At 36.6% G+C, this 14,645-nt stretch overlaps 1 protein-coding gene across 1 annotated transcript in view; it reads right to left on the reverse strand.

The window, feature by feature from the left end:
• The window catches only part of LRRIQ1 (leucine rich repeats and IQ motif containing 1), a 172,344-nt gene that overhangs the window by 133,823 nt on the left and 23,876 nt on the right, over positions 1-14,645 (reverse strand). Inside the window, exon 6 of the mRNA XM_063447131.1 lies at positions 7,434-7,508. Within this exon, the coding sequence (XP_063303201.1) occupies positions 7,434-7,508 (75 nt within the window). The remainder of the gene's footprint in view (positions 1-7,433; positions 7,509-14,645) is intronic.

Consider the following 14,645-nt stretch of genomic DNA (forward strand, 5'->3'; position numbering starts at 1 on the left):
CTAGGGAAGGTTGTGCTGCTACAGTAATTGGTTTTTATAATTATTTATTGTGAACATTTGCGTGGGATAGAAGTTATGCTCCTGATAATTTATTTTTTTACATTTGGGAGTCCAGGCCAGGGAGTCAAAGACAACCGATCTTAACACTACATTAAAATAAAGTCCCTTTTTAAAATTTTGCAAATCAACTAACATTAGACATGTGCATTTGTTTTAGGACGAATACGATTACCGTACGTCTGAATTTTCTGACTTTTTCGTATAAACGAAAGTCCTACATACAAATTATATACGAAACGAAAGGGCAAATGCCGAATGCATTATCTTTTTGTTTCAGTTCGTTTAATTTATTACGAGGAGGGAGCTACCAACTCGCGGCTCCCTCCTTGTAATATGTGAATATAGAAGCGGCAGGGAGCCTTAAATAGACTATGATAGATCAAAGAAACTATATACAACACACGTGCTCCCCAGTGGATAAAAAAAAAAATATATAAAATAGATTTACCACATGTCTGATTGTAAGAAGAACCTTCAAATCTTCTTGATACAAATATAGAAAAAATACAATTTACAAAACGAAATGAACATGGAAGAACACAGTGTATTAAATTAAAACACCAGAAATGCGCCGATATAAATTGCACTTACAAAATAGAAGTGCAGTAAAGGTGTGTAACAGTCTTGATGACTTGACGGATAGCAGTTATCTTCTTTTAGGACCTTATCAGAAATGGAGAGACACACAGGACATAGTGCACCAGTATAATATAAAACAGTAATATGTATTTGAGTGCACTTACAAGAAAATAGTAGAAATCCAGCATATCAATCACTTTTAGGAATCTCAGTGTCGACTTCCTTCCTCCCAAAAAATGAATGTAGAAAAGATAGCCAGATAAAAACCATAAAAACCAACAAAAAATGACAAAAAATAAAACAAAATAATTTAAACAGTGAATAAAATAAATGTTCAAATGAATATGGTCGTGGTCCCTCCGCCCTATGCGTTTCCTCCGAAACCGGACTTCCTCAGGGGAAAAAAATAAGGTCTGTAGTTTGAAATGTTTTCCGTCCGTCTTTTAAACCGGGTGTTGGATATCCCGCCTTCCGGATAGCCAATCACGTCGGCGCTGCCAATAGATTACGTTGTCCTTACACCTGCGTTCCAATTAAGTGTTCCAAGTCTCTTTTTCATGTTGATGACATGTATCAACACTTCCGGTATCTTGTGGAACGCAAATATGCGTTTCACGATCGCAAACCCGGAAGTGCTCGCAATATATACATAATGTCAGTAAAGAAGGAAAAAAGGAGTCAAATCTTATTCAAAACCAAAAATAAAAATATAAATATGATATAAATCTAATAAAAACAATCAAATAATGTAAAAGATCAATCAAAATTCATAGATACATATTACAAATTATTTTAGACTTTTAAATCATAAAAACTATGGTGATTCAGTATAAAACATTCTAGATGGTAAAAAATTGCATACAAAAAACTAATAAAAGATTACAAAGGTAAAAAAAGTTTTTTTTCTAAATCATGTTAAGATTATTATAATAAAACAGAAACAACTTTATAAAAAATTATAAAAAAGGACATTGGGTGACATGAGCAGATATTGGAGATTCAATATAGTGGGCATTGGAGATATGAAAAAATTATTATAAAAAGCATATCATATCAAAATCTACATTAAGTCCCGTAGGACTCAGGGTTTTTAAATTAAAAATCCAATACCCTTCCCTTTGTCGCAATCTTTTAACTAAATCTCCCCCTCTGTCATCCAAAGCCACTTTTTCCAAACCCGTGCATAAAAATGTTTCTAATTTAAAATCTGGACAATTTTTACAATGAACGGGAACTGAATGAGTGGTAATTTTTTTCTTTATATTATTACAATGTTCCATAAACCTAACTTTTAAAGCTCTACTGGTTCTCCCTACGTACTGGATACCACATCCACAGGTTAAGAGATAAACTACATTAGTAGTATTACAGTCAATATGTTCATTAATTTTAACCCCTTAAGGACCGGACTGTTTTTGCGATGTTGTACATTTGCGACCAGGCATCTTTTTACACTTTTGTGGTGTTTGTGTTTAGCTGTAATTTTCCGCTCTCTCATTTACTGTTCCCATACAAATTATATATTTTTCAGGACAAAAGTGGCTTTCTTTACATACCATTATTTATATAATCTCATGTAATTTAATTTAAAAAAAATGAAAAAATATGATGAAAAATTGAAAGAAATACATGTTTTTTGACTTTTATGTGAAAAATCTTTTACTCATCTACAAAAGCGAATAAAAATAAACCTGCTAAATAGCTTCAAAATGTTGTCCTGAGTTTAAAAATACCCAGTGTTTACATGCTTTTTGCTATATTTTTGCATGTTATAGGGCTATAAGTACAAGTAGGATATTGCGGGTTCAAAACATACATTTTTAAAATGTATCAATAGTGACATTGTAACGTTATTATCTGTCATAAATCTCTGAATAACACCCCACATGTACATATTTTTTTTAAAGTAGACAACCCAGGGTATTCAATATGGGGTATGTCCAGACTTTTTTAGTAGTCACTTAGTCGCAAACACTGGCCAAAGTTAGCGTTCATATTTGTTTGTGTGTGAAAAACTAAATTGAACGCTAATTTTGGCCAGTGTTTGTGACTAAGTGGTTACTAAAAAAGACTGGACATACCCCATTTGCAATACCTTGGGTTGTCTTCTTTTGCAAATGGTATGCCATCATGGGGGTAATTCTCATTCTTGGGCTACCATACGCTCTCAAAGGCAACGTAACCAAGCTGGCCATTTTCAATGTAAAAATATTTGACCTATATATTTGACCCTGTAACTTTCAAAAACGCTATAAAACCTGTACATGGGGGGTACTGTTATACTCAGGAGACTTTGCTGAACACAAATATTAGTGTTTCAAAACTGGAAAATGTATCACAACAATATCATCAGTAAAAGTGCTGTTTGTGTGTGAAAAATGCAAAAAAAAAGTCACTTTCACTGACAATATCATCGCTGTGATATGTTTTACTGTTTTGAATCACTAATATTTGTATTCAGCAAAGTCTCCCAAGTAAAACAGTACCCCCCATGAACAGGTTTTAGGGTGTCGTAGAACGTTACAGGGTAAAATACAGTGCTAGCAAATTAAATTCTCTGGACTTTCGACCTGGGTTTGCAGGCAGGTCCCTCAAATTGCAATCAATAAAATTACTTAATTATGTAAAAATATTACATAAATACACACGTAGAATTTAAATATATATGCATATTTATATATTTGAAGTCTACATGTATATTTATATAATTATTTATGTAATTTTGTATATGGACATATATATATTTCGCATTCTTTTTATTTATTTATATATACATAGATATATATACACAATTTCATTCTAAGTGTATCTTGATATAAATATATATATATTAATATCAAAATACAGTTAGAATAAAATTTCATATAGATATAATTTTTTTAATTTTTTTTATTATTTTTACATTTTTTTATTTAATTTAAATTACTTATTATTTGTATTTTATAATAATATATATATATATATATATATACACACACAATATATATAATTATATATATGATATATATACACGTGTGTAATTTAATTATAAGGTTATTTTTATATTAATATATGTACATATTAATATAAAAATACACTTAGCATGACATTATATATATATATATATATATATATGATATATAGACATATATTATATAGGTATAATATATGTCTTTATATCATATATATATATATATATATATATATATATATATATATATATATATATATATATATACACATATATAATATTTTTTTTTTATTAACATTAACTTTATTTTTTTTAATGATTTTACACTAGCAGGGAGACTGCCTGTCAGCACAGACAGTCCCCCTGCAGGCAGACACATGGACACCTATTGTGACCATGTGGTCGCTCTGTTGAGCGATCACATGGCCCCAGGGGTCCTAATCCGCCATGGGGAGACTGTCTGGGCTGCAGGCAGTCTCCCCACACCGGGAGATCCGCGGATTGCCGCCGGGGGAACGACGGCGATCGGGTAAGTAACTAAGACCGTTAGGACGGTTCAGGACCGTCACCGGTCGGCAATGCAAAAATGCCGATGACGGTCCTGAACCGTCCTCGGTCCTTAAGGGGTTAAACGACTCTCCTGTTATATAACTACTAAAAGATTGTGTCTTTCTAGGTAAAAATCTACATCCTTTACATCTCCCACATTTATAAAAACCTGAAATTATTATTAGGATTCTTATCTTTATTTATTAAAAGATCATTCCTAGTAGTATTTTTACACCTATTTATTTCTTGATCCAGAAAGTTAGGGGACTACCCTTTTTCTATAAATTTCTCTTTAAGAGACTTTGATTGATCTAAAAAACATATTTCTTCTGTGCAATTTCTTTTTATTCTGGTGAATTGGCTCCTTGGAACTCCTCTGAGCCAATTAGGGTGATGTGCACTTTTAATATTTATAAAAGAATTAGCATCTGTGGGTTTAAAAAACTGTAAAAGGTTTTTATAAATGTGGGAGATGTAAAGGATGTAGATTTTTACATAGAAAGACACAATCTTTTAGTAGTTATATAACAGGAGAGTCGTTTAAAATTAATAAACATATTGACTGTAATACTACTAATGTAGTTTATCTCTTAACCTGCGGATGTGGTATCCAGTACGTAGGAAGAACCAGTAGAGCTTTAAAAGTTAGGTTTATGGAACATTGTAATAATATAAAGAAAAAATTGACCACTCATTCAGTTCCCGTTCATTGTAACAATTGCACGGGTTTGGAAAAAGTGACTTTGGATGACAGAGGGGGAGATTTAGTTAAAAGATTGCGACAAAGGGAAGGGTATTGGATTTTTAATTTAAAAACCCTGAGTCCTACGGGACTTAATGTAGATTTTGATATATGCTTTTTATAATATTTTTTTCATATCTCCAATGCCCACTATATTGATATTGAATCTCCAATATCTGCTCATGTCACCCAATGTCCTTTTTTATAATTTTTTATAAAGTTGTTTCTGTTTTATTATAATAATCTTAACATGATTTAGAAAAAAAACTTTTTTTACCTTTGTAATCTTTTATTAGTTTTTTGTATGCAATTTTTTACCATCTAGAATGTTTTATACTGAATCACCATCGTTTTTATGATTTAAATGTCTAAAATAATTTGTAATATGTATCTATGAATTTTGATTGATCTTTTACATTATTTGATTGTTTTTATTAGATTTATATCATATTTATATTTTTATTTTTGGTTTTGAATAAGATTTGACTCCTTTTTTCCTGACATTATGTATATATTGCGAACACTTCCGGGTTTGTGATCATGAAACGCATATTTGCGTTCCACAAGATACTGGAAGTGTTGATACATGTCATCAACATAAAAAAAGAGACTTGGAACGCAGGTGTAAGGACAACGTAATCTATTGGCAGCGCCGACGTGATTGGCTATCCAAAAGATGGACGGAAAACATTTCAAACTACAGACCTTATTTTTTGCCCCTGAGGAAGTCCGGTTTCGCACGAAAGGCGTAGGGCGGAGGGACCACGACCATATTCATTTGAACATTTATTTTCTTCACTGTTTAAATTATTTTGTTTTATTTTTTGTTGTTTTTTGTTGGTTTTTATGGTTTTTATCTGGCTATCTTTTCTACATTCATTTTTTGGGAGGAAGGAAGTCGATACTGAGATTCCTAAAAGTGATTGATATGCTGGATTTCTACTATTTTCTTGTAAGTGCAATCAAATAAATATTACTGTTTTATATTATACTGGTGCACTATGTCCTGTGTGTCTCTCCATTTCTGATAAGGTCCTAAAAGAAGATAACTGCTATCCGTCAAGTCATCAAGACTGTTACACACCTTTACTGCACTTCTATTTTGTAAGTGCAATTTATATCAGCGCATTAGCCTTAAATAGACTACCTAATATAGGCTACAGACGCCCTGCAATTTGACTCAGAGCACTCTGACTGGTTGATTCCAAGCCAACCAGTCAGAGTGCTGTGACAGGTAAATGTAGAGACTTACCGGTCAGTCTCTTCACTAACCTGTCAGAGCACTTTTATTGGCTGGCTTAAACCAACCAATCAGAGCGCTCTGAGTCAAATTGCAGGGCTTGGGAAGGCTTTATAAGCCTTTCCCCGCCCTGCGGAGCTCAGCTCAGTCTGCGTGGTGCCCTTGCTGGGTGAAGATGGATTATTTTTTCTTATTCAGGCGTGTTTTTTTGCGCAGTTTTTTTTTTTTTTATTCAATGGGAATTATGACTTCATTTCGCATTTTTTGGTTTAAGAAAAAAGAAGACATCTAATGGTAGGTAGAATTTTTTTTTTTTTTACAGGTATTTACTATTTAATTTTATTGGGGAAGGGAGTGATTAGGGGTTTGAGGACCCCTAGTCACTTGTGGGGGGTATTTTTTATATTTAGCCTCCACCCGCCGTTCGTGGGTGGGGAGGAAAATAGGTTTTCCCTGCTAGAGTCCCCACCCGCCGCTCATGGGTGGGGACCTGGGGGGAGACAATAGGCCCCCTTGCATTGATACTAATGGCCCCCACCTGCCGATCATGGGTGGGATCCGGGGGGGACAATAGGTGTTCCCCCATTGTCTGTTAGGGTCCCCACCTGAGGCTCATGGGTGGGGCCATTTATATTAATAGCCCCCCCACCTGCGTGTCACGGGTGGGGGCACTATGTCCCCTCCATTTGAGTTATTTGGGTTCCCCATCATGGGTGAATGAGGGGACTTGTGTCAGGTCCCCCCGTGTATTAGGGGCATGTCGCCTAAACAGCCAGTGGCTGCTCGCGGTCATTTAAAACTGGATATAAATCAGTATCTTATATAGAAGTAATAGAGAGCTATGGTAAGAGTACGTGTAACCAATAGTTATAGCAAAAACAATAACAAAGTTGCAATATGAAAAAGTAGCTTTTTAGATTAGCAACACAGTTAATGCAGGGACGTGGGTAGGAATTGTTATTATTACAAAGAGGGAGCTGGTAGTGCTGCCGGCTCAATCTTTTTTTTTTTTGCATGCGCAGTGTTATTTTCATCCATATGGACGAAAGCGAATAATGTTTTACCGAATTTTGTCTGAAAAAAATAATGTTTTATGGACGAAATTTGGAATAGACAAATAAAATTTTTATTTAGTACGAATTCATTCATACGAAATGAAAAATGTCACTGGTGCACATGTCCCCAGTCATTACTATTAGAATAGGCTCATTCTAGCAGTATGTAATTTTGCTTGTTCTTATAAATGTATAAAACGTCACAATATGAGTGGATCTGCCTGACCCCTTGGTTCGAAAGCTGTAATATAGGTTTACCTTGTGCTTTTTCAAATCTTTTGCCAATGCTTCATTATGTTTCTGCAAGTCTTCTTCAAGCTTCTTCTGTTGCTCCTACAAAATAGATATTTTTTGTATATTTTTATAGACCATCTAATGCCAAACTTCAATTTATACAAATTTGTTGTATTATGGTAGTGTATTAGAACAATCAAAACTACAAAACAGCAAGCATGTGTTGACCACCAGTAACCTTATAAAAAAATATTTAGACTTTAAGCTCTTACGTGCGACAGCCTCCTGTATGTTTGTAACTACGTGTTGTCAAAATGGGGATTGTAGGGAACCGCAGATTTTAAGACAAGATAGCCAAACTAGATGAATTCTCCCCTTAAGTTATTTTCCAGCACAGCTATTTGGCATACTATTAATGAATAACCCTGACAATTTTATATATTTCCTCATTGACACCCTTAGAATCATACATCAATCTGCAAACATGGTTATGGATGGCTTTAAGATAGTCCCTGCATGCTAAGTGATGGAACTTAACCAACAAAACATCTCTGAAGCAGCCCTTTCATTCACCCAGCTCTCCTCTTATGTCCCATATGATTTGCCCTTTCTACTGACGCATCACCGTGCACGCTCCTCTATAGTGACTATTAGTACTTAATTACCATAAAAATTTAAAGTTACGTATTTTTCAGTTAGAAGTTCTTGAAAACAAAATGCTGAATAACTATACTTATTATGAAGTAACCGTGGAGTAATAGACTCCAAAGTAAATTGGAAACTGCGCAACAAATATAGTGTTTAAAAGTGACAATTTTGTGTATTTTAAAATAAATAATATATGTGAGCATAATGAATACGTTGCTCATAGTACAACTAAAATAAAGTAATTGTTTACACAAGAAGGATTTGGGAATTGTTATAGACAACAAATTAGGCAGCACTATGCAATGTCAATCTGCAGTTGCTAAGTCCAGTAAGGTTTTGTCATGTATAAATAGGGGCATAAATTCTCAGGATGAAAATAGATATTTGCGTCTTTATAAATCGCTGGTAAGACCACACCTTGAATATGCCGTGCAATTTTGGGCGCCTGTTTTAAAGAAGGATATCATGGCACTAGGAAAGGTGCAGAGACGAGCTACAAAATTGATAAAAGGAAGGAGCATTTTAGTTAAGGTTTAACTAAAGAAAGGTTAAAAAAAGTTAAGGTTTAACCTTTAGAAAGGTTAAAAAATTTAAATCTCTTCAGTTTGGAAAAACTGCGCCTCAGAGGGGATTTGATAACATTATACAAATATATTCGGGACCAGTACAAACCATTATCTGGAAATCTATTCATAAACAGGGCTATACATTGGACACGAGGTCACACATTTAGGCTGGAAGAAAAGAGATTTAATCTAAGGCAAACATTTTTTTTTTTTTTTTTACAGTAAAAGCAATAAGGATATAGAATTCTCTGCCTGGAGAGGTGGTTTTATCAGAGTCCATACATATGTTTAAAGAGCACTTGGATAAATACTTGCAAAAACATAACATACAGGGATACAATTTCTAATTAGTGGGGTAATAGCTGCTTGATCAAAGGAGACATCTGACTGCTATTTTGGGGTCAAGAATGAATGTTTTCCTACTTTGTTGCAAAATTGGAAGCGCTTCAGACTGGGTTTTTTGCCTTCTTTTGGATCAACAGCAAAAACATATGTGAGGAAGGCGGTACTTGATGGACGCAAGTCTCTTATCAGCTATGTAAATATGTTTACTACACAGGTGCTGCTCTCTTATCAGATGGTATCCTTATCCCTCTTTATACACAATATATTCCAAAATAAAAGAAAGCGCAAAAGGGAAGAACATATGCATAATGCTTAGTCTAAAATATAGTCTAAAATATACAGAATTTTATTTAAGTCTTGTTACGATCATATAACATCTAATAAAGTGATATAAAATATTATTATTGCATTTAAGGCTGCTCTAAAACATATCTTAGGTACAATTGCTAACCAAAACAAAAAGTTCAAGGATTAAAAACTGAAAGTCCAAAAACTAGACAAAAGAGGAAAAAATGTAAATAATAAAAAAAAATAAAAAAAACCTTAAAAGTCCGACCTGGCTATGAAGATGTGGGCTAAATGCATATGTATGTAACACAGTAAAGGAGAAGACTATATTTAAAAGAAAAAAAAATCTTCCACAACAAGAGTAAATAGTCTTGAATTAGAGGGGCAAAGGTTTAAAAATAATATCAGAAAGTATTACTTTACTGAGAGGGTAGTGGATGCATGGAATAGCCTTCCAGCTGAAGTGGTAGAGGTTAACACAGTGAATGAGTTTAAGCATGCATGGGATAGGCATAAGGCCAGAGACTAATGAAAGTATTTAGAAAATTGAGCAGACTAGATGGGCCGAATGGTTCTTATCTGCCGTCACATTCTATGTTTCTATATGGTGTTGATTTGAGACTCAACTAAAGCCTCATTTGTGTATTATTACTACAGTGTATGGTTTGGGCCGACATCTCTGGGAGTTCCTGTATATGTTGTTTTTCATACCTTAGTGAATCTCCATATACGAATATGGAAATACTAGCTTTTTAAAAAGTGTGTATTCTCATATCTGTATGTTGATATGCGTGTAATTATAGGTCTCTCTCTTAAATATTAAAAAGCCACCAAGTCGAGATATTTGTTGAGTCCTCCATTGAAAAGTGTGCCCATCTTGAAGATCCAGTAAGATTCCCACTGTCTAAGGGTTGTAAGTCGATCTCGACCTCTCTTAGTTGGGTTAATGGTTTCTATTCCTTTTACAAAAAGGCCCCGATGGTCTCCATTGTGGGCTTCTAGAAAATGTAGTGGGACTCAATGATTGGTGGATTTTCTCTTTATTGCGCTTATATGTTCACTTATGCTAGTTTTGAGTTTTCGACATGTTCGGCCTATATATTTTTTGCCACAGGGACATTCCATGAGATAAACAAGGTATGAGGTGTTGCAATTGATGAATCCTTCTGATACTGTTTTTTTTCATTATTGTGATTAGATGAAAAATATTTGTTATTCTTCTGTTTAATAAATGAGCAAGTAATGCAATGTTTTCTTCAACATCTATATGTTCCCCTTTAGTGACAGGTTTCTCTGTGGATTATTGGTATTTTTTCTTGTGTGTCATACTTGGATAATACATAAAAAATTCTAAATATCTGAACCCATAGTTTATTTTTTATTTTTTCACAGTTCCACCATACATGCAGATAACTTCCTACTCTGTTCTTACATCTCCAACACATATCTGACTCGCTGGCATTTATTCTTTTTAGTCTTGTTGGCACTAGATACCATCTGTTATGTTATACACTTTAAGGTGAATCTCAAACAGTATAATATTTTTCCTTTCAGATTAGAGGCAGTGCTTATACCACAGGGATTTCCAATCTGGAGGGAAAAAACAGGCAGGCAAATCTCCAAACATTTTAAACCCTCCCCTAATTACCTCCTTTCCAATAAGTAGCAGCTCCTCCTGATCATACCCAGTTCTTTGCCTGCCTTCGGCAGGGGAGGTTAGACAGGAGGTTCTCCAGGAAACAGGTGAGAAGGGCTGAGGCTCGGGAGGCTCTGTTTCCTTTATGTCCGGGTAAGTAGCGTTTTACACGCCGGACGGCGTGGTCCCTGTATTTTTATTATGCCGTCTCTTCCGTGCCAGGTGCCGGTCTGACGAAGGACGCAGGCGTGCGTCGGCTGGGAGGTCCTGTCGGTGGAACGCACGCACAGGTTGCGTTGCGTTCCACCAGGGAGTCGCAGAGCGCTATGCACATGCGCAATGCGAACCTTGATTCAGGCGCCAAATTTGAACTTGGCGTTTTGGTTTGGTTACAGGACTTAAAAGGAGCATTTACCAGCAGCAACCTCTGTTTGCCAGGAGCTCTCAGAACGGTTGCAAAGTGTGTTTCTCACCTGCCCTCCAACACACTCTCAGGCCATTTAAGGTAAGACTGATTAAGTTTTTATTTTAAATGGTTTTAGCCTGAATCTTTAAGGAGAAAATTTTGATTATTTTCCCTTTCTTATTTTCTGTTCCCAGTATGTCTAATCCTGAAAATTTGGATAAAGTTGCTGAGAAGGGGAAATGTACATCTAAAGCCAAGCATTTAATGTGCTCTGTGTGTGGCCAACCTATGCCAGTTGGTTGTAAAAAAACTTTGCTCATTGTGTTCAAAAGAAGCTTCAGAGGAAGCAAAATGAACAGAAATGTCCACTTTTCTCAGCTGGTTGCAACAAAGTATGCAGCAAACATTTGTGGATATGCAGTCGGCAGCATTGCAGTCAGTCCAGGCTTCGGTTGCCCAGGATTCACAGATTGTAAAACATGCTAAGAAAAGACTGATCTTGGGAAGTTTCCGATACTAGTTCAGGAACTAGTGGTTCTGATTATGGCGAAAATTCAGGTAGTGACTCATCAGATGAGGAATTTGCATTCCCAGAAGAAGCCATTTGGGAAATTGATTAAAGAAGTGCAGTGCATTTTTGAATTTGAGGAAACAGGGAAAAAGTCCAAAATGTTTCCTTTTCACCCACAGATTAAGGAGTTGATTTTAAAAGAATGGAAATTCCCAAGTCACAAGCCGTTTATTTCTAAACATTTTAAAACTCTCTTTTCCATAGAAGCGGAACAAGGCTGTAAGCTGGATACAGTCCCTGTAGTGGACGTTCCTATTGTTCAAATAGGTAAGAAGACTACATTACCGATTGGAGACTCAAGCGGGCTGAAGGATGTCATGGAAAAACGCATGGACTCCTCCTTAAAAAAGTTGTTCATCTCTTCTGCAGCCCAAGCTAAAGCTTTGATTGCGGGGGCATCCGTTGCCAAGGCCCAAAAACTTTGGATACGGGAGATGCAAAGGAAGACCCGGTAAAACTATTAAAAAATATCAAGATGGCAGCTGATTTTTTAGTAGATGCTTCTGCAGAAAGCCTGGAATTGTCGGCCAAGAATATGGGTATTTCAACAGTCACCAGAAGAGCGCTTTGGCTTAGAAATTGGTCAGCAGATGCGGCATCTAAAAATTCACTGTGTGAACTAGCTTTTGAACCAGGAAGACTGTTCGGCTCGAAATTGGATGAGTTGTTAAAACAGATGAAGGAAGGAAGGAAAGCTTTACCAGAGTCATATAGGAAGCAGTTTCGAAGCCGGAAATCGGAGACGCTTCCCTCATTTAGAAGTTCCTTTCATAGAACTTATTTCAGGGGTCAACATAAAAGAGCCTTTGATTATAGGAAGAAGGAAAGTGGTTGAGTCACTTTCTAGATCACTGGAAAAAGACAACATCAGATCACTGGGTCCTCGGAGTGATAAAGCTGGGATACGCTCTAGAATTATCACAAACTCCAAAGAAAATGTTTCTATGTTCCGAGGTTCATTCTCTAGATATGGAACTCTCTCTGATGCGAGAAGTATCAAGTCTGTTACAAAAAAGAGTGGTGGAAGAAGTTCCTCTAAAGGAAAGACATCAAGGCACCTATTCAAGACTTTTCTTGGTGCCAAAACCAGATGGATCGTTCAGACCCATTTTTAGACCTAAAAGCCGTAAACAGGCGGATTATCAAAAAGAAATTCCTCAGGGAAACAATAAAATCAGCTACTCTGCTTATTCATCCAGAAAGTTGGTTTGCGTCCCTGGATTTAAAAGATGCCTATCTTCATGTACCCATAGCAGAATCCAGCAAAAGTCTTCTAAGGTTTGCTGTGTGCTGCCAATCGGTAACCAGACATTACCAATTCAGAGCACTGCCTTTCGGCCTGTCATCAGCGCCCAGGGTATTCACAAAGCTTCTAGTAGTCGTCTCAGCTTTTCTAAGAGGTATGGGTATCGCGGTCATTCCTTATTTGGACGACTGGCTGTTGATTGCAGAGTCCCAAGATCAGCTACAGTTAGACCTGGGGACAGCTATAAAATCGCTGGAAAATCATGGCTGGCTAATAAATGTCAACAAATCGGAACTAGTGCCAGTTCAAAGGATCCAGTTCTTGGGTCTAATTTTGGATTCTATCGCTATGTAGTTATTCCTGCCAGAAGAGAAGAAACTAAAGATCAAGAGTTTAATCCAGAATCTCAGAGAAAAAGGTGTGTTTTCGATCAGAGAAGCCATGTGCCTACTGGGTCTGTTTACAGCCTCAATCCCGGCAGTCGGTTGGGCAAAAGCCAGAATGAGACCTCTACAGAGAAACATTCTGCAAGTCTGGAATCGACAGGAACTCGGCCTAGAGGGGCTTAAGAGATTCAACAATCTAACTTTGAGAAGTCGGCAGTGGTGGACCTCTTCTCGATTCCTGCACGCAGGTCTTTCATTCCGGATGAAGTCCTTCACTATAATAACAACAGACGCCTCTGCACTGGGCTGGGGGGCCCATCTGGGAGACATAAAGAGGCATGGGTGTTGGCAAGAGAAGGATATGAGAAATTCCTCGAACTTCAGGGAATTAAAGGCCGTATGGATGGCGCTCTTGGCATTTCAGTTTCTCATCAAAGATCAACATATTCAAATTAGTTCAGACAATCGAACGACAGTGGCATTTTTGAACAAACAGGGAGGTACAAGATCAACAAAATTAGAAAGCCTTTGTTCAATGATCAGGCTGTGGTCAGAAGTTCACCTTATGTCGATCTCAGCAGTTCACATTTTAGGAAATTCAATGTGGTGGCAGATGCCCTGAGCCGGCATCATTTGAAACAAGCAGATTGGTCCCTGTCATGCAGAATTTTCAAGCTCATTACAGACCGCTTCGGTGTTCCGGAGATAGACCTGATGGCCTCCGGAATAAACAGGAAGACAAGACGTTTTGCATCCCTAAATCCAGCAGACCAGCCAGATATCATAGATGCCCTGTCAGTACCACGGAAGTTCAACCTGGCATATATCTTCCCGCCAGCAGTTCTTATTCCCAGAATACTTCAAAAAGTAGGCTGGAAATTGTAAGGATTATCCTAATCCTTCCCTGGTGGCCAAGAAGACGTTAGTTCTCGGTTCTTCTGAACTTTCCAGGGGCCACCTTTTGGAAGCTTCCTCTTTCAGGAGAAATACTAGAGGACGCCATGGTGCCTCTTCCGACCCTTCGGAGATTCCGACTGACGGCCTAGTTTCTGAACTCCAGATTTTAGAGAGTAAAGGTCTGGATCCTGAAGTTATAAAAAATTTTGTTGGCAACTAACAAGGAATCTACTTCAAGGATCTACGC

The sequence above is a fragment of the Pelobates fuscus genome, chromosome 3, assembly GCF_036172605.1.
Source record: "Pelobates fuscus isolate aPelFus1 chromosome 3, aPelFus1.pri, whole genome shotgun sequence".
Classification (NCBI taxonomy): Eukaryota; Metazoa; Chordata; class Amphibia; order Anura; family Pelobatidae; genus Pelobates; species Pelobates fuscus.